This window comes from Lissotriton vulgaris, chromosome 9 (assembly GCF_964263255.1).
Source record: "Lissotriton vulgaris chromosome 9, aLisVul1.2, whole genome shotgun sequence".
Lineage (NCBI taxonomy): Eukaryota > Metazoa > Chordata > Amphibia > Caudata > Salamandridae > Lissotriton > Lissotriton vulgaris.
In genome coordinates, this window is record NC_141697.1 from 601,559,637 (window position 1) to 601,580,267 (window position 20,631).

The following is a 20,631-nucleotide window of genomic DNA, read 5'->3' on the forward strand; positions in this document are numbered from 1 at the left end:
TAACCACTTTTTTAAGGTATTGAAAAAACCCCAACAGAATTTACCAAAAATAGAAACTGAAAACAGGAATGCCTAGATATACCTATACTGAAGATGAACCACACATTGTGAGTTCATTCTAGCCAATATATGAATCTAAAGAAGATCAAATGATGCAGTACAGAGCAGATCGGCTGAGCACATTCACATCAAATATGATATGGAACCAGAAATTTACAATGGAGTTTTTTTTTATGTAAACATTTGAGGAAACCTGGAACACAACATATAAAAGAACAAGAGTAGAAACTGAAACTGAGTACAGCCAAATTTCATTGAGGAAGAGAATCTAGGAGAAAGTCTCCAGGTCAAGCAATGAAACATATGGAAATGGTATAATGTTCAATTGTTGCATTTAACAAAACTTAATTTTTGAAATTTAAAGCCAAAAGAAAAAACAAGCGCACACAAAACAGAAAAAACAAAATGGATAAGCAATTATAAGAATATATTACAAAACAGTAGAAAAGCAAAATTAATTAGTTGGGAGAATTGTCAAAAACCTTGTTGCATTCGAACAATGGAAATGCTATTGTGAATAGATGAAAAGGTTTTGCTAGTCTTAAAATGGAGAATGGGATCAGATATTAAATGCTGGGATTCACTGATACTTCTTCGCCATGATGCCGCTCACTCTCCCCTTTACAGTTCCATTAGCATGGCTTTATTTCCAGAGAATTAATCTTTGCAAATAATCAGATGTCTAATATGACCTTAATGGAAATAGCCAATCAATGCTCAACTCTACTTTGCCTTATCTGGAGAACAGATTGAGTCTTTCTGACTTACACAGTGCCAAACCTGGTTCTTAGGACTTACACAGTGCCAAACCTGATCTTAGACCAACTACAGCCACCTTGGAGATATAATTTCATTCATTCTCAGACGAGAAACATCCTCACCCAAGTTAAGAATTTAGTGCTCATTCAGGACCACCCATTGCACCATTAGATATTGTTATACTAGCTCTATCTAAACCTTCCTGCTGACCTGGCACACGAGAAGCAAAGGAGGAAGACACTTCGACATCCGACACTCCTGCAGACGTAAGCAGATATCAGCTTGGTCACATAATAATAGCTTAGGTTACTTTTACATGTAGAGAATATTAATTTGTTGGAGTTACTTAATCTTTCTTAGACGGATGACCAAAGCAATTTTACATTTGATTAAAGATCATTTAAATGCGGAGGTTATAAAGCTGGTATTTATAAATCTAGTATTATGTCCAAGTGTAAATGAACAAACTCTCAGCCAGAGTCAGCCTTCTAGAAATGAATGACTGAATGGACATTAACTTTTGATATGTTGCAACTACTTGATGAATGATATTTAAGCATGTTTTGATCATAATATAATTTTCTCCCATGCAAGTCTTTGATTTACAAATAGTATTGGGAGATTTGCATACCAACTTATTTTTCCTACCCTACCAACACTAAAGAATAGGCCTAATGTAAGGAGGTTTTGAAATATTTTGTTTAAGTGAAACTTTGTGGCATACTCATCAACTGTGCAAGTTATGGTGGCAAGGAAACAGACTGCATAACCTCTATTGCTAATAGTCACTGAGTATTTGAATGCATCTCTGAATTTTATGATCTGTATTTTAAGCCAATTCATTCAGATTCCAACATGGCAACTACAGTTGCACAAGTGATAAATGTGGTTCTTAGAAGGCAGGCAGAATTGTGAGCATTATGCCACACTTTTGTGATCAGTAGGTTCTTGAATAAAGCAACAGGGCTGAAGCCCAGTTTAGGCAGGAGATTTAGTAGAACCCTTTGTCCATTGAGTCGCTTGCATACATTCTTGGTTGTTTTTGCTGGGTAATCTATGTAAGAGGATGGATCCTTGGACTGTGCATCATCATGGATAGAAAGGAAAATGCTACTTACCAGTATGCATCTGTTCTTGGCATGTAGAGCTGCAGATCACTACACTATGCATTAGATCACCACCTGGTGTTGGGCTCGGATAATTGCATGTTGTTGTCGTCTTGGAAGAAGTTTTTTGTAGTGACAAGATAGGCGACTCCTCCCTTGGACGATAGTGCGCATGAGCATTGGCTCCATCCTTAGATTGTTTTTCGCCATGATGGGAAATGATGAAGTTAGTAGAATTAAAGGAAAAAAGGATGTCCATGCGTGTGCATCTAAGTAAGATAAAAACTGGAACAGATACAAGTCCCGGGCAGGCGGGAGTGCGTGTAGTGATCTGCAACTCTACATGCCAAGAACAGATGCATACTGGTAAGTAGCATTTTCCGTTCAAGGCATATGAGCTGCAGATACTACACTATGCATCGATTGTGAAGCAGTGTCTCCCCTAGCGGTGGTCACCTGTATCTGTTGCAGTTGTTTGAAAAAGAGTTTTAAGAACAGCTTGGCCTACTGCAGCTTGCTGCTTGGCTTGCACATCAACACAGTAGTGTTTAGTGAAGGTGTGTGTTGTAGACCATGTTGCTGCCTTGCATATGTCTTCTAAGGGGATGTTCCCTAAGAAAGCCATGGAGGCTCATAGCTTGCGTGTGGAGTGCGCTCTAGGAGGAACTGTTAACGTACGTTTTGCTTTTTGATAGCATACTTGTATGCATTTTACAATCCACCTTGCAATTCCACCTTTAGAGATGGGGTTGCCTTTATGAGGTGGAGAGAAAGATACAAATAATGGTTTTGTTTTTCGAAAACATTTAGTCCTATCTATAAAGTAGAGAAGAGCTCTTTTAACATCTAGAGTGTGTAGAGCTCTTTCTGCCACAGAGTCAGGGTTTTTGAAAAACACTGGTAACTCTACAGATTGGTTTAAATAAAAAGGAGTAATGACTTTTGGAAGGAATTTAGGATTAGTTCTTAGAACCACTTTGTTACGATGTAGTTGTAAAAAAAGTTCTTGTATTGTGAAAGCCTGTATCTCACTTACTCTTCTAAGAGAGGTAACAGCAATAAGGAAAGCTGTTTTCCATGTGAGGAATTACAGTTCACATTTGTGTAAAGGTTCAAAAGGGGATCTCATGAGCCTTGTAAGAACCCCGTTGAGGTTCCACACTGGAGAAGGTGGTAACCTGGGTGGAATGATTCTTTTTAATCCGTCCATAAATGCCTTAATTGCAGGTACTCTAAAAAGAGACAGATGTTGTGTGTTTTGTAAATATGCCGCAATTGCTGCAAGGTGCAGGCGTATGGATGAATATGCCATGTTACACCTTTGTAAATGTACAAGGTAGCAAATGATATTTTGGATAGACGCATCCAGGGGATCAATTTGATTATTATTGCAGTAAATGTCAAATCTCTTCCATTTAGCAGCATAACAAGCTCTGGTAGTAGGTCTCCTGGCCTCTTTAATGATGTTCATCCAGTCTGGTGCTAGGTTAAGATAACCACACTCAGATCAATTCAGTTGATTTGGGTCTGGATGTCGCCATGGTTCTGTGGGAGCAGGGATGAAGTCAGACGTAGCTTTTGGTGTGGAACTAGAGAGAGTTCTAGCAGTGTGGTGAACCACGATTGGTGTGCCCATGTGAGAGCTACCAGGATTAATTTGAGAGACTGTTGTCTGAGCTTGAGTAGTACTAATGGTATTAGTGGTATGAGCAGAAAGGTGTATGCAAATCTGCCTGACCAGTTCATCCATATCGCATTGCCCTTGGACAGCGGGTGTGGAAACCTGGCGGCGAAGGTTGGGCATTTTGCGTTTTCGTGTGTGGCGAACAGATCTAGGTCTGGATGACCCCACTCGCGAAAGAATGGCTGAAAAACCTGGAGATGTAGATCCCATTCGTGAATTTGTTGTGTCTGCCGACTCAACAGATCTGCTATCTGATTGTGAACTCCTGGAAGGTGCTCTGGCAACAGATGTATGTTTTGTGGAATGGCCCCTCTCCAAATGCTCTGTGCGAGTTGGGACAGTTGTAGAGAGCGTGTCCCCCCCTGTTTTTGTATGTAATACATGGCTGTCATGTTGTCCGTCCGGATCAAGACAGCTTTGTTCTGTACTTGTAATGTTTTGAGTGCTAAGAAAATTGCTAGCAGCTCTAGATGGTGGATATGGAACAATTTTTGTTGACTGTTCCATTGACCTTGAGTTGTATGATGTAGGAGATGAGCTCCCCATCCTGTGAGGGATGCGTCTACTGTGAGCACTAGTTGTGGAACAGGCTCGAGGAACGGCTGCCCCTTGGTCAAGTTTTTGGTGTTCCACCACTGCAGAGAGCAATATGTGCAGTGGTCTACCAACACCAGTTCTGTTAGTTGCCCTTGAGCCTTGTTTCGTTGCTGTGCTAGACATTCCTGTAACGGATGCATTTTCAGTCTTACATATGGTACTATGAAGATGCAAGATGCCATCATGCCTATTAGTCTCATGAACACTCTGGCTTGCAGAGATTGTTGCTGTTGAAAGATTGTGACCAAGGCTTGAATGCTCTGTATCCTTGCTGGACTGGGATACGCTAGAGCCGTAGACGTATTTATTGAAGCCCCTAGATACTGATGTATGCGAGAGGGTTGGATGTGCAACTTGGTGTAGTTGATTGTGAACCCAAAGTCGTGCAATGTTTGAATTGTCTGATGTGTGTGTTGGACACACTGATTGAATAACTTGGCTTTTATGAGCCATCGTCTAGATAAGGGAAGACATGTATTTGTTGTCTCCTGAGATGTGCTGCTACTACTGCTAGGCACTTTGTGAATACTCGTGGTGCCGTTGTCACTCCGAATGTAAGGACTTTGAACTGATAATGTTGTCCTTCCAGTACAAACCTTAGATACTTTCTGTGAGCAGGATGTATAGGAATGTGGAAGTAGGCATCCTTTAGGTCTACTGTCGTAAGGAAATTGCCTTGTTGCAGCAGTGGGAGCACTTGTTGTAAAGTGATCATATGAAAATGATCGGATTGTATGTAATGATTGAGGGGCCTGAGGTCGAGAATTGGTCTTAGTGTCCAGTCCTTCTTGGGAATTGGAAAGTACAGCGAGTAAACCCCTGTTCCTTGTTCTTGTAAAGGAACTATTTCGATTGTGTCCTTTTGTAGGAGTGACAGAACTTCTTGTTTGAGCAAAGGTGTTCTGTAGACATTGGATGCTGCCTGAGTGGTATGTGTGGAGGGGTTGCTGTAAGTTCCAGGCAGTAGCCATACTGGATAATCTGTTTTACCCACTTGTCTGTTGTGATGCAGTTCCAGACAGGCAGGAATTGTGTTAATCTGCCCCCCACAGGAGTGGAATGCTGTTGGGGGAGCAGAGGGAAGTCACTGTTTTGTGGCGGAAGAGGTTCGATTACTGTTGTTACCCCGACCTCTTCCCTTGTTGTTATTCCCTCTATATCCTCCTCTAAAATATCCCTTGTTAGAGGATGTTTGTGTGTTAGATTTGAAGGATGTTGTGTTGTCTGCACCGGTTTGTTTGGAGCCCCCTCTATAAAAGGAGCGAAAAAATGGAACCTCTAGTTTGTGTGGACTATAAAGCTCCCATAGATTTGGCAGTGTCTGTATCCTTCCTTTTTTCTAGTGCTGTGTCTACCTCTGGTCCAAACAATTGGTTTTGATTTAAAATGGTAGTCTGGACTTCCTGGTTAAACCCTGAAATGCGTAGCCACGCATTTCTTCTACGTACTACACTAGTATTTACAGCTCTAGATGCAGTATCTGCGACATCTAGTGCGCACTTGATTGAGGCATTAGAAATGAGTTTGCCTTTTTGTAGAAGATCATTTGCTTGTGCCTTATATTGGTCAGGTAGATGGTCTAGCAGTTTCTCTAGCTGATCATAATGAGTCCTATCATATCGGGAAAGGAGGGCTTGTGTATTAGCTATACGCCATACGTTGGTAGCTTGTGTGGCTATTCTTTTGCCTGAGGCATCTGTGACGTTGGATTCTTTGCCAGGTGGGGTTGCCTCACATGAGGTTTGTGAGTTTGCTCTCTTCCTAGCATTGGACACAACTAGTGAATCTAATGGTAGTTGCCCTTTAATGTAGGCTGGATCAGCAGGTGCAGTCCTATATTTTTCTCAATTCTAGGGTTTAAAATCCTAGTACGTACAGGGTCTTTAAAATGTTCTGAAGCATGTTTGATGACCCCTTTAATCATAGGAAGAATTTGAACAGATCTCTGTGATTGTTCAAATGTGTCTAATAGCAAATCTTCCTCTGCCTCATCAGAATGCATAGTGACCCCATGGTAAATGGCAGCTCTGTTCAATAGGTGCCCAAATCCAAGTTTATCTTCTGGGGGAGAAGGTTTTGATGGGTATGACTGTGGGTCAGGAATATCTGGTATATCCTGTGGGTTTGGGTACTCCCAGACTGTCATCTGTAAGGTATGGGAAAGGCTCATCTGTGTCCATCCCTCCTCCTAAACTATACTAATCATTTTGAGGTGAGTGTGGTGATAAAAGAGGAGAATGTGAAGGAGACATCTGTGGTGAATTGTTAAGAGGAGCAGGAGATGAAGGAGAAGGAAGTATAGGTGAAGAAGGGTGCATATGGGATGTGGCAGAGTCCTTCTTCTTGGCAGGAACCACAGGAGTGGATGTTTCATCTGCCTTCCTCTTCTTATGTGGTGTGGTGGACACCTGACCTGTATTTAGGTCAATGTAGATCTTCATTTGCAGAAGATCTGGCTGGAAAAGTTCTTCTGCTTGAGAAACCTTTGTCGGCACTGATTTTTTCGGTACCGGCGAGGTTGCTGCTAGTCTTTAGCCTTAGGAGTTGTTACAGTGTCCTTTGGCGTAGTTTTCGGCACCGAGGGTGTTGTTTTCAGTGTAGTAGTCGGAATCAGGCCTTGTTGGTTTCGGCACCGAAGACAATGTCTTCCGAGTGGAAGCTGGTCTCGTCGGCTTCGAGGCGTCGGACGCAGGCTCCGTACCCTTGTCTTTAAAAGTAGACGGAGCCGAGACTTCTTTCGCTTTCGGTGCCGAGGGAGCTGGTGGGATAGGCACGTGCGGCTTGCTCGGTAAAGAGGTACCGGAAGACTTAGTTACTTTCTTCAGAGCTGGGCTCGATGGCGGGGCTGTCGAAGTGGTTTTTCAGTCACGACTGGGCCCCGGAGGCGGAGTGTTGACCGTTGCCTTAGATCTGGGTGCTGTGTGTGGTGCAGGAGCAGTAGTACTCACGCGCTGACCCGATGGTATGGAGTCATCTGAGTCGTCTGCCTCTGATACGATTTGGAGATCATCGGAATCTTCTTCGGGAACGAGCGGAACCTCCTCGTCAAAGATATCTACCAGTTCCGGGCTGATCTCTGCATGTCGTGTCGAGGGGCCCTCCGAGCTCTGATGGGTTTCTTGGATCGAAAGGATGCGCAGGCTGTACAGCTGGATTCGTCGTGTTCTGGCGATAAGCACAGGTTGCAGAGCTCGTGGTGGTCACTGCATGGAAACTTTGCTCCACACCCGGGCATTTCTTGAATGGCGTCCTTTCCATGAGGTGTAGGCCTCACGGCGTGGATAGGCCCAACCACCCGCGTTGACGACCGGAATCGAGCTGATGGAATCGAAATTATGTTAGTCGGTATCGAAGATAGTTTGAAGAGTTTTGGGAAGTTGGTTTGTGCTTCGAAGTGCTTGAAAAGTCTATTTCTAGCCGGAGCGGAAAACTTTCCTCCGAACCCAGTGGCGGAAAAAAACAATCTAAGGATGGAGCCGATACCCATGCACACTATCGTCCAAGGGAGGAGTCACCTATCTCGTGACTACAAAAGACTTCTTCCAAGACGACAACATGCAATCATCCGAGTCCAACACCAGGTGGCGATCTAATGCATAGTGTAGTATCTGCAGCTCATATGCCTCGAACACAAGGTTACAAACCCATCAATTAAGTATCAGTTGTTTGGGCCCATCAAACTCGCTGCCCAACCAGAGATAGTAGTAGGACTAGAGCACATTCTTCTAGTTCTAAGAGATATAATATATATACAAATACATATTTACACACAAAAGAGACTAACCAGAACACAGGTGCTGTTTTGTGTTTTGCTAATAAGTTTTTAACTGTCCCAAAAAGTTTAAAATTTAATTTTTTTTAGAATTGCTTAGCTTCTTTATGGAAAATTTCATGAGGCTCGTTAAAGTTGGGGCCAAAAAATGTATGCTTCCAAGAGTGACACTCTGCTTTCATTTCCACAGGATCCTTTGCTCCTCGAAACAGAAATAGCTGAACAGAACTACACAAACTTGGTGTACAAGTAGAACTCTGCTCAGCGAAGTGCTTAGTTTAGTGTTAACTTGCTCTGTAATTGGAGAAATTAGAGTTTAAATAGTGTGCATGCTCTCGGCATGAAGAGATTACATTTGTAGACATGTCTGGACCATTCAGTTATAGAGTATTAGACTAGGACGCTTTTTCAGCCGCCATCTATTTCAAATTCAACAGCAGATTTGGAGTTCACAGATTCTCACATCTGCTGCGTTTGATTGCCATGACACAACACTTAGCACTTCTGTCCTTTCTGGTTTCCAAAATAGTGCGAACTATGCAGAGTGAGCCTACCCTGACCCAGAGGCCCATGTGGGAGGGCCTCTAACTGATCTCCCAAGGAGTAAACATTATTTAAAATATATATATATATATATATATATATATATATATATATATATATATATATATATATCTCATGGGAAAAGGACATCCTATGCTGGATTTGAGAGTCTGGATGTATTTATTTGTTTAAGTAGTTTGGTGTACTACAGCTATAGTTGGATATCCACTGCTAGGCTTGGCCTTCGGCTCTGAGCAGTGGGGGTTGGGTGCTTGCAGTGGGGTAGGATATGGAAGTGGGTTGGGTACAGTTCACACCTCAGCAGCCCGGGCACAAGGCCTGGTCGTGTGCAGCAGGGATTCACCACAGGGTCTGGCAGTATGCCACGCCCTACACCATTCCTACCCAATTAACCACTGCTGCAAACGACAGTAGCCCCCTTTTTCGCCGCATTTTTTTGTTTTAGTATTTTTCTTTTTTATTAGCCAGAGATTAATGTCAAACCCTATCACAGTTTATGTAATCAATTTCATATGAAATTGTTCCAATTATAAGGTCAAAGGCAATGCTATGTTTTTTTTTTAAGCATGTAAAACAAATTTTAATACATAATAAGGAGTATTGCACCTGTAAAGCAGTAGATTGTGGGTGCATGAAAAATACCCATCAAGTGGAGACTAATATAAAAACAAATAAGCAACTTTTTCCCTCAATTTTCTATTTTAATCTTCCTTCCCTCAAACCCTCTGCCCAAAACACTTAAAAATGATTAATAAATCACTTTAAAGGATAGGAATGAAGCATTTAAGAACCCAGACACTGGAGTTTAGCATATCTTACCATAAAAACAACATTGGCGACGCAGCACCAACTCAGCATGAGGTAGTATCCAGTCCGTCCAAAGAGCAACCCCGATAAAACCCCTACAATCATCCTGCCAAGAAAAAGGTTATTTTAAACATGATGGTCAAACACTAGATGCACTGAAATGCCAGTCAGTCAATCCAATATATTTCAGTATTAGATTTTTCTATTACATTTCTTTTCTGTGCCTGTAGCAGTCATGCGGAGCCACTATCCTAATGGGAGTAGTGGTGTCCCATGTCCACACAATACCACTACCTACATGTGGGATCACTGTTGCCTGCCAATTTCATTCTCTCTGAATATTGGTGGGCAGCCTTTTTAATCAAATAATCTCAGTTTCTAGTATACCAACTGTGATCACTCTACAATTCACCACGTAGCGAAGTGGTAATGCCAACTACTAAATCCTGACAGTGTGCAACCATCAAATGTCAACTACAACACATCGGGAAAATCGGAATAAAAGGATGTGTGGACCAAGAAACACAGCAAAGTTGTATTGGCTTCTACAAGGGCACATTCAAGCTTAATAATAATAATCTTGTAAAAGAACGTCCACTTACCCAACATACTTGTACCCAGAGAAAGCAAAGAGGTCCACCATGGTCAGGTCTGTGTTCACGGTCACCAAATATAGTGCAAGTAAAATAGCCAAGACCTCCACGATGAGCCAGGCAAAAGCGGAGCTGGCCTGCACACCGAGAATCTCAGGCGAAAACCTAAACATTCAGAAGAAACAGAATATTGGAATCACTAGATGACAAGGGGAAGTGGCAGGGTTAGTCCTTGTGTAGTTAACACAAGGTAAGCAAGTTGAAAGCAGAGCTAATGCACATGATCAATAGCTCAAGAAAACACCTACATACCTAAATTAATCCAAAGCTGGGGTACTTTCCATAACCGTGAACGAAGAGCCACTGAACTGCCTATTTACGTGCTGCAATAGGTCATGGCATGATCCACAGCACTTGGACATTATAGGACTATGGCACCAGATAAAAGCTCCATGCCAATCCCCCCCGATCACCTAAACAACATCGAGACTCCCTTCAAGTAGAGGCAGTGTCTTGCATTTCAAATAATTTCCAAACCCTTCTCTCCCCAACACAGGGAGAGCAACATAAGTATAGTACATTCACTAACTAATTGCATCCTAGAATAGATTACCAAAAAAGCAGTTGACTAACCACACACCAAATGCAACACATATATGCCGTTGTTACAAGTTGGACAGGGCAGTGCCCTGAGTTTGATATCGCTCTGGACAATTACAGGTGCATTCAGGCTTCCTAGCCGCTGGAATACTAGGCCAAATTTGATCAGCTGGAGAAGTCATCTGAAAAATAAGTGCCGCATGGCACCATGTAGTTTGTTTTGCAGAGGATGTGCTATAGGCAACAAGAATGACCAAGCGTGAGTCCTGTACTCACTGTGCCACATGCCTCAAGCCATATCTTACTGTTGGCTAAAACTGGTCTGACATCGCTTTTATTCCCGCCTGTAGGGGACACGGCTTAGCAGTCTGGACTGCGTTGTTTCTACTGGAACAGGACCATGGCCAATTCGTATATAGTTGATGAAATCGGTCTAGAGTGGTACAATGGATGAAAAACAATGAAATGGAATGCAGCCAGAATGATCGCCAGTGGCGGAGATTACGTAAAACATTCCTTCCATAAGATGGCTGTGTTTTCCCCAAACAAGGTGCCACATTTTCAGTAATTAATGGCATTTGGAGAGCTTGATTTAAGGCGCTTCAAGTAACCGCTTCAAGTAACCTCTTTGAGGGAAATAGAATCTACATACTCTATACAAATGTATAGAATGAAACGAGTGGCTGTTTCTTCAACGTAATCTATGAAAAACACAATTGAAGTCTTGTTTTATACAGGGTAAACCACCTATGCTTGTGAGTCACAAGATTTATAGATTGCAGCATACTGATACAGTTATGTACAATGAATTATGAGAGTGTAATCCCAGCAAATCACAAAACTGGTGCAAACTTAACCTGAAGGTCTCAGAGTCTCTAACAGTTACAAGCGTATTAAATTATTTTGTAAATAATGTTCAAACTAAAATATCCAGGGAGTAAACTACCTATTTAAAACCAAACATCTTCAATTCAACAATCAATCATCAAATATTTAGATCATCTTTCAAAGGCTAAAGAGAATTGGTAGGAGACACAGCAAGCAGGTCGTTTTAAAATATTCAGTCTTTTCAAATGGCAAAAATGTGGATGATCAGAGGCTCTAGCCCTACATATTAGCATGCCTGCAGATCGGATAATGTTTTTTAGGACTGCAAGGATATGCTTAGGAAACCAAGCCACCAAGGTGTTTCTGAAAGCCCACCTTTCACCAGCCTAATTTTTCTACCTCTTCTATTAGATCCTCCTGGGTCAGCAACAGCAACATAGTGGATACATTTGGTAGACTGAGTAAAGGTTGTACGGAGGTGAATTTGCTAAGGAACACAGACTAATGGAACCCCCAGCCAGACTTGGCAGCAAATAATTTGATTCTGCCCGATCAGCTAACTTTCGTCTCCAAGAGATATCAATATTAACTCCGACTATATTGGATTAAAAATGCTTAACCATCTCTAGTGATGCACTCAAGACCGCTATATTATTCAAATATTACCCACAGTGTTGACCTTTGGGAATCATTATGTCATCAACAAGTGCTTGTAGGGAAATGCCCAGATGACCAAGTACCCTTCTCAGCTATTCCATAAACAGATTAATCTGAAAAGGACCTACAATTGACCGTAACCACACAGGTTCAGTTTCATTCTCACCTGCAGTGAGTTAGTGATCAGAAAAAATAAAAGTAGAAAAATACCAGTTGATCAACAGCCCCTGAAGGTCCTTGAAAGGATAAGCCAGGTAAGAGACAAAATATCCTGTAGGATCTCAAAAGCAAATGTTAACTTTCAAAAGATACATAGCAGTATTCTTATGGTAAGGAATGAGAAGCTCTTCACTGGTAAGGGTTACTCTTTAGCTAACATATTGTGCTTCAGACTTGGGATGGTGCTTCTGTTTGGGGCTGAAGACATCCAGATCTTGCAAACTCCAGTTCACTTATTTACATGCCAGAAAGTAGTAACAATGGGGCATTCCGTCGAACTTCATCCATAAAACATGTAATCATTCAGTAATAATTAGGAACAGAAATGCACCAGGTCTTGGCTGTATTCATCCATCATTATGTTACTGCACACACGTTTTTAATAAAGTATCACATTTGTGCCATAAGCAATTTCAGAATACACTATATACATAAATCAATTGTCTTCCCTTTTCAGGAGACAATCATGTCAGCACACTTTGGAGACCCCTTGAATCTCACCTGTTCTGTGTCCCCAGTGCAAGACCAGCCACGAGAATATATGTAATAAAAGCCATAGCTGAAAGGAAACAAACAAAAAAAGCAAAGATCACATCAAAAGACACAAGACTTGAAACATTAACATAAAGCATTGAAAATTATTGACCTGTTGCAAAGGAACCCTGGAGCACTGTCAGTCAGTATTTTTTTTTAATCAACATGCAAGTGCATTATCTCAAAGTGTAATTGCATGATGCAAGGTACACAAATGTGTAATACAATCAAATACTTGTGATAATATACAGTTATTTAAATGGTCACAAAATGAATTAAGTCCAGAGACTTGAGAAATGTCATACTTTGCATAGGCTTAGCTCAGTAAGGCAGTCATAAATGTGTATGTTTAAAAAGGAGTGGTTGTCTACAAAATGAGGAGCCTCGTTTCTAAAGGGCAGTTTAACTAAAATACTTTCAAAATAGAATCTTAACATTTTACAGCTTTATTGCGCTGTGGGCAATAACCTTCATCTAAGTAAGAAGTCTCGGAGTGGCTCGTGAGCTACTACTGGTAGCTCTCCCCCTACCTGTAGTAGCCCAGCCTACTAAATTAGTAGCATTTGATGGGTTAAATTAATATATGTATGCAAAAACAGAAAAGTGTGAATTTGCCAGGAAAATGTGCATATTTTCGGAACTCATAACCGGATGTTTTGAGAAAAATTGTTGCATTTTTCAAAGCATATTTAAAGTTGATATTTGAACGATTAATCAAGCAGCTTTGGGAGGAGTGAATAATATGATGGTGCCAGGGGCACTGCTTCATTGGCGATTATGTATTACCTCATTCAGAGGCATTCAACATTGGCAAACCATTTTTTACATTACTGCTAGCAACGGTGACTGGTGACCACTGCAGGCTATCTTGCATATGGTGGCCACCAACGCAATCGTGCCTGATGTCACTAGAACAGCATTAATAATAGTAAGTTGAGTGATTTTCACTTAACATAAGTAGCTCTTTCTACAGTAAAGGCTGCAAACCCACAATCTGAGCAATCTAGTGCAATGCAGTACAGTGGCAGAGTGTGCCTCCACCTACAAAAATAATTCTGTTTCCTAAAAGTTCTGCCTAAAGGGAGAAATGCTTCTGGGGTTGGCGCTGAAAGGTATGTCAAGGACACCAACTTTGTCACATTATTAACAATAGGAGCTCCCGTTTTTATGGTACTTATTTTTTTTTAACATTTCCATCTGCATTTTTCTATATTTATCTTTTGGTCATCTTTTTGGTATTTCTTCATATATATTTAGTGTTTTGAGAATTAATTGAGTCTTAAAATGGTATACGTCCAAATGTAATAGCTAAACGTGCACTCAAACATATGATGCCCGTCACATTTTAGCAAATTAAGCAGGCAAATATAACAAAACACTACACCCACAATTAATTATTAGCATCATATACAAATATATATTAATAATGCCAACATTTAAGCAAATCTCATCCCGTTTATTAACTCCATGCTATCCAACTGCTCTGAGGCCGGTCTGGAGTTCATACAGAACAGCATGGAGAGTCCCACAAAAGTACACTTTTCTGTATTTTTCCACTTTTTTTTTTACTAAAAGTTTTATTACAGTGTAATACAGATGTACAGAATTTCTTTTTATTTAAATTTAAAATCCAAGGTAATTACAAAAAATACTATTAAATTAAAATAAGAGGTAAAGTGTAGAATTAACTTAAGATAATATCATAATTCTGCACTGTTTTTAGCTGCAAAATAAAAAAAGAAAAAGACCACTAACAGAAAACTGGCAGCCTTAATAATAATATTGTGTTTTCTTCATGGCTCTAGATATCGCACTGCTGTCATTTGTAAACACAGTAAATAGGATGTTACTATGTATGACCCAGTTTCAGGTATTTTATATACTTACCTCAGAAGAATGGAAGGCGGAGTTGTCCCTATTTTAAGCTTGTGAATTTAACATCAACGCCTCTGTGTGCTGGACAGTGTTTAACTCATGGAGTCATATAAATAACTATCCATGCAAACGTCTAAAGATATCGAAAATATTTTTTTCTATTCTGCAGCTGTAGCCAGAACATACAGAAATCTAAACAAGATGGACCAAATGTGATAATTCTAGACCATGATCTGTGTTCTTTGACAATAGGCAAGGGATAATCTGCAGAAAGACCATTCAAAAAGGGACATAAACATAGAAAGATTTCAGGATGCAAATATGATACATAAAAGAGGAAGCAAACAAATTGTGCGTTGGGAAACCGATGCTTCAGTAGTGGTCAAGGTGCATGTGAAAGACGGATCCTTCTGCAAAAAGCGTCTTTAGATAAATAATAGGATTTGTTTGGGTTTGGACATGCAATACTGCATGTGCCAATCATGGCAACAAATGTATTCTACATATGATGAAGGGCGTTAGTTGAGGCCAGTGGCTTTTTGGCTATGGAACTATAGGTACTGGCAATCAGGCTACAGGACAGTAAAGGCAACGGTGTGCCCTCTCCGGAAAACCAAAAGTCTGTCCAAATCATTTAGAGTAGGTGGACTTTCAGTATGTTAAATGGCAGAGACTACTCAGTCTCCGCCGCAGATAAGCACCTCAGACTGCCCGACCGAGTAAGGGCTGTCTGAGGTGTCGCCATGTGTCCACCCGCCCTATTTAGAGTGGGCAAACAATGGCTAGTGTCTACGGTCCATCACCGCCAGGTAAAATCTGGTGGTAAGGCACAGTGAAAACTACAAAATGACACTCCACAGTATGGGAGATATCTTTCAAGGCGAGGGGGTCCATCCTTAATTTAAAAAAAACAAAATCCGGCTGTGTGGTTTAAATAAAACATTTAAAGTTTGCTGCATGGCTTCGTCCTGGTTGTACTGGGCTCTTAAGCAGCTTTTGCCCCCCAGCCCACACTTTTGAAAATGCTAATTTGAATCTGACTGATGTATTCTTTACATGTTGTTTACTAATAAAAATCATTAAATATAATAAAACAAAGAACACTTTCGAGTATGTTCATGTGAGCATAACAGTTGCACGTCAGAGAGGAAAGTACCTGGAATATAGAGGTCGGGGGCATTTATATCAAACCGTGGGGCAACTGGTGTGTCCTGTTGGTATTGCACTTCCCAGTCCTGTCAAAAGAAGATAAAGGTATTTAAACAACAAATCCTGTGGCACATAAATGCAAGCCAGTAACAACCAACCAGAGGCACTACTTTTCAGCAAAAGACAAATACTAACCAGGATTTATATCGCATGGAAACAGGAAGTAGCCATATCAGAGACCATCCTGATAAGGTACTTCCTTTCCGCTCACTCAGTCATGTGCAGAGATTGTGGCCCATGCAGACACAAATGCATCTAGTCACACGCAAGGAACACTTTTGTCACAAGAAATCACTAGGCCAAGTTTCTATTGGCACATGATCAAGAACTAAGATTTTCATTTATGAAACAGCATGGTTTTGAAATGTCACAACCTGCCAAGATGAATGCAAGTGCAGATGTTAGAACTGGGGGTCTCTAGTTGGCAGAGGTAGGTACCACTGTCCAAATCTAGTCAGGGCAAGGAGATAACCCTCTGAGATAACCCCTGCTCACCCTCTAGGTAGCTTGGCCTGAGCAGTCTAGGCTAATCAGAGGCAATGCGTAAAGTATTTGTACCAACACTCACAGAAACAGTGAAAACACCACAAATGGATTCCACAACAGTTTAGGAAAATAAAAGGTATTTATTCTAAACTACACAAGACCAAAATGACAAAAATCCAACATACACAGTTCAAGAATATGGTTTCAAAAGAGTTGTTAAGGTTATAATTAAAGTTCTTCAAGTTGCGGTAAAGTAAACCACAGATGCGTGAAAACTTCACAGTTGCGTCACGTTTACTCACAGTACCTTTTAGTTGCAACAAAGTTCCAAAAGCAGAAGCTGGTGCGGTGGAAAACAAGCGATGCGTTGCTCCTGAGACCCTGGGGAGGTGATGCGACAGCCCCGCTGCAGCAGCGGGTGTGTTGCGACGAATCCGGTCTGTATGGGGAGGAAGGCCACTTGTATGGATTCCGGTGCGTAGGTTCGGTAGGAAGTCTGTTCTCGCAAAAGGCAGGATGTGACGATCTCGTAGGGGCTGCGACGATCTCCGGGGCGACGATGCGCGATCCAGCGGTGATCCCCTTTCTCGCACTCCTGGATGCGATGGTTCTGCGACGATGCTCGCAGCGACGTGATGCGGTCCGCAAGCAAGCGGTGCGGCGATCTCACCCAGCGACGACACTCACAGCGATGTTCGATTCTCCCGCACCGGTCTGGTGCGTCCCGCAAACGAAGGATGCGACGGGACGATCTCTACCTTCGTAGCGGCGGGAAACTTCTTGCACTGTCGGGGATGCGCTCCGCAAGCGAGCGATGCAACACTTTTCCATTTCAAAAAGTCTCTCAAGCTTAGTTTCAAGCTTCCCAGCTCAGGTACAACTTCCAGAGGCCCCACAACTGGATCAAGCACTCTAGGAAGGACAGAACTCTCTCAGCAGAGTTCAGGGAAACTGGGGGTGAAGTTCTTTTGTTCCTGGGACTTCAGAACAGGGAGCCAGCTCTTCTCAGGCCCTTGGAGATTCCTTCAAGACAGGGGACACAGCTCACAGCAAAGTCCTTCACCTCGCCTTGGCAGCAAAGCAACAGGTCAGTCCAGCAGAGCAACAGCAGGACAGTCTACCTTCTTCAGTTTCAGCTTTCTCCTTGGCAGAGGTTCCTTCTTGATTCCAGGATGATCTAATTTTCTGTTGTCAGGGGTCCTGTACTTATACCCCTAAAGTCTTTGTTCTCTCTTTGCATGTGGGCCCCGAGCCCGGTCTGAACCAGTTCTGGGTGGATCCTGAGCACTTTGTTGTACTGGCTGCATCTTTCCTTTCAGAGTGAGGGGCAGGGTCCTCAGCCGCCCAGCAGGAGGTGGAGCCAGCATTGTGGCAGGCAGGCACAGCCCTTTCAGGCCCAGGTGCTAACTCCTCCCACCACTGAGGTTTCAATTGCATTCATTCAGCCTAGTGCGGACTCATCCAGCCTCCGGGGAATTCCCCAGCCCCTGTCACTCACAAACCAGACAGTCAATACACAACCAGGCCCAGGCACACAGAAGGGTCAGACAAGAGAACAGCAGCTTTCTAAAAGTGCTGTTCTCAAACACAGGATTTAAAAACCACCTATCCTAAAAGATGTGTTATTAAATTCTGAGTTCAGGGATACTAGATACTTATGTCCAATCTTGTTCCTATGGGAAGAAATGCTGTTAACCACTGTAGCCAGCATCCCCCATGTTAACCTATGGAGCAAGATAGCCGTACAATAGTGAAAAACTAAAATGGCTGTAATTCACTACCAGAGCATGTCACCTGCACTAGTACATGCTCTACCTTTCACATGCACTGCACCCTGCCCAGGGGGGTACCTTGGGCCTTCCATAGGGGTGACTGATGTGCACAAAAAGGGAAGGGTTAGGCCTAGTCAGTGGGGACACTGGCCAGGCGGAAATGGCAGTTTCTAAACTGCCCATAGGCACTGCAGTGGCAGGCCTGAGACACCATTTTAGAGCTACTCCTGTGGGTGGCACAATCAGTGCTGCAGGCCCACTAGTAGCATTTGCCCTCACCAGCCCTGGCATACCCAGTGCACTTTACTAGGGACTTCATGGTGATGCAAATATGCCGAACATGTATATCCAATCAGAATAACAATTTACATAGGGAGCACTTACACTCTGGCACTGATCAGCAGTGGCAGAGTGTCCAAAGCATCTAAACCAGCAAAAACGAAATCCAGCACAGCATCGAAAATACAGGAGGCAGAGGCAAAAAGATAGGGGTAATCACGCCAAAGATGCCAGGTCTAACAGCAGACCTGATCAAAGACTTACCTATCCCCAACGCTGGTGCCCTCACCTTGGGAAGGATAGATCAGTCTTGCAGACTGAGCGGTGAGGTTTTATTAGGTCTTTATTAACACGGTGTGCTATAAACATTACAAATGTGTGTCTCGGCTGAAGGTCCCTCTTAAATAGTAGCAATGTATACTGTGACCTTGGCAGTAATGCTTGCAAAACAGCCAAACAGTGCCCTGTTATCTGTGGTAGGAAGACATCTAGCTTTAGTTAGGGTCACTACAAGTAGGCAGTTTGCGGTGTTAAAGTTTCCTGCATAATTATTAATTTACCACACTTACCACATAATCCGCTCACTGCAGCAGAATATGCAGATTAGGAAACAAAAAAAATACATTTCTAAACGAAAGGGCCACAAGGGGTGCCATGCAGTAGCAGGCCCCTTGCAAAGGTTGACTGATGAGGTTACAGTTGCTAATTCAAGTGCTCGGGTGTTAAACTGATACTACTAAGTTGAACCTTTGGTATTTTAACCCATTACTAATGTCTGGGTAAAGTAATGAAGCAATACTGCCAAAGAATGGCCTGCTTTATGCCACATAATTTGACTTTTAATTGCCAGACAACTTAGCCAACCCTATGATGAAAATTGGTCTGCACAGCTGAATAATTCTAGTGACCCAGGTTAGAGTGCAAAGCCTTACTATGGCAATAGACAGGAAGGGATGCAGTTTACTAGATAATACCTAGGCAGAAAAGGTGAAGCCCAGGAGTAAAAATAAGGACCATTGTTACAACGACCAGAATAGTAAAGCACTGATCATAGGAAGGTGACTTTACAAGTCATTGTGGCCTTCTGATTTCATGCCTGCAGTAGAGTGCAGCTCCTATGGTTCATGCACTCAGGCCATATGGGAATTAGTCAGAGTTCAAGACATAGGAGACAACACCTGCAGGTCGATCACTTTGCACATCTCCACACCATTCATCAGGTACACCGTAATAGACTGGAGAAGGTCATTATGGAACAGCAAGTCCAATGGGTTCCAGGATTCTTATCCCCAGTTCCCTGCAGGTAAATGCCAAGTGGTTTAGTAAGTCAAAGACATAGTTGAACTTTACCTGATGCATGTAGGGAAACACAAGCAGTCCCAGCTTCTTCCCCACGTAGACCGTATCCACAGCAAAGTAGTACTTCAGCTTGGTCACTGGGATAAACCTATCGATCTGGAGCACGAAAGAGAGAGTGAAAGAGAGAGTGAAAGTGTAAGAGAGCGAGTGAGAAGCCAAGCAGAGAGATAAGGGTTACAGGCACCACCCAGCATTCTTTTGGTAAACATATCTAAAATGTGGACATCCAGTTCCTGGAGGAGCCGATGACCCGTAAAAAGTTAACTGCAATATAGCACCTAGAATTTAAATCATAACATAACCAGCAGGAGAAACCCCTATACATCCTTTGACAAATATCTACATAAGCCAAACCACCATGAATAGTATACATCGACACAGTGCTTTGAGTTGACAAGAGCAATCTCACTCAATATGCTCCTATCGGGCCTACCTGCCTGACGTCATCCGCGGATACCCCTACCCCACTTCCCTTTATTCTTTTTCTATCCATTGTTTCCGCTCACTCACGCCTGCCTTTCCTTGGTTTCTTTCTTTCGAACTTTGACACAGTGCATTCTGCTGGGGACGTTATACTCATTGTTCTTCAGCAGTGCTCACATATTGGATCTTAAAATGTTAGTATTAATGTACCAGAGTATTGGGTCTCTAGAACGCCAAATTGTATTTGCTCTGGTCTGTCTGAGGTTTTTATTCAGTAACTTTAACACTGCACAGGGCCAACCGTGTGTTCTTTATTAAGGTCAAATTGTCAACATAATGGGGGCGTGGCTTGAGACGTCAAGACGGCGGTCGCACTCTAAGAGTGCTCCGGACCCCCCATTCATCATCCGCCCTCAGCAGCGGCCATCGGCGTGCAGCCCCTGTGTTC

The 20,631-nt window shown here is 42.4% G+C and overlaps 1 protein-coding gene across 1 annotated transcript in view; it reads right to left on the reverse strand.

Annotated features, from left to right (window-relative positions):
• YIF1B (Yip1 interacting factor homolog B, membrane trafficking protein) overlaps positions 1–20,631 on the reverse strand; it is a 56,094-nt gene that overhangs the window by 1,960 nt on the left and 33,503 nt on the right. Inside the window, exons 3-7 of the mRNA XM_086938223.1 lie at positions 19,752–19,856; positions 15,812–15,890; positions 12,748–12,805; positions 9,952–10,107; positions 9,362–9,455 (exon numbers count right to left, since the gene is read on the reverse strand). Of these exons, the coding sequence (XP_086794349.1) occupies positions 9,362–9,455; positions 9,952–10,107; positions 12,748–12,805; positions 15,812–15,890; positions 19,752–19,856 (492 nt within the window). The remainder of the gene's footprint in view (positions 1–9,361; positions 9,456–9,951; positions 10,108–12,747; positions 12,806–15,811; positions 15,891–19,751; positions 19,857–20,631) is intronic.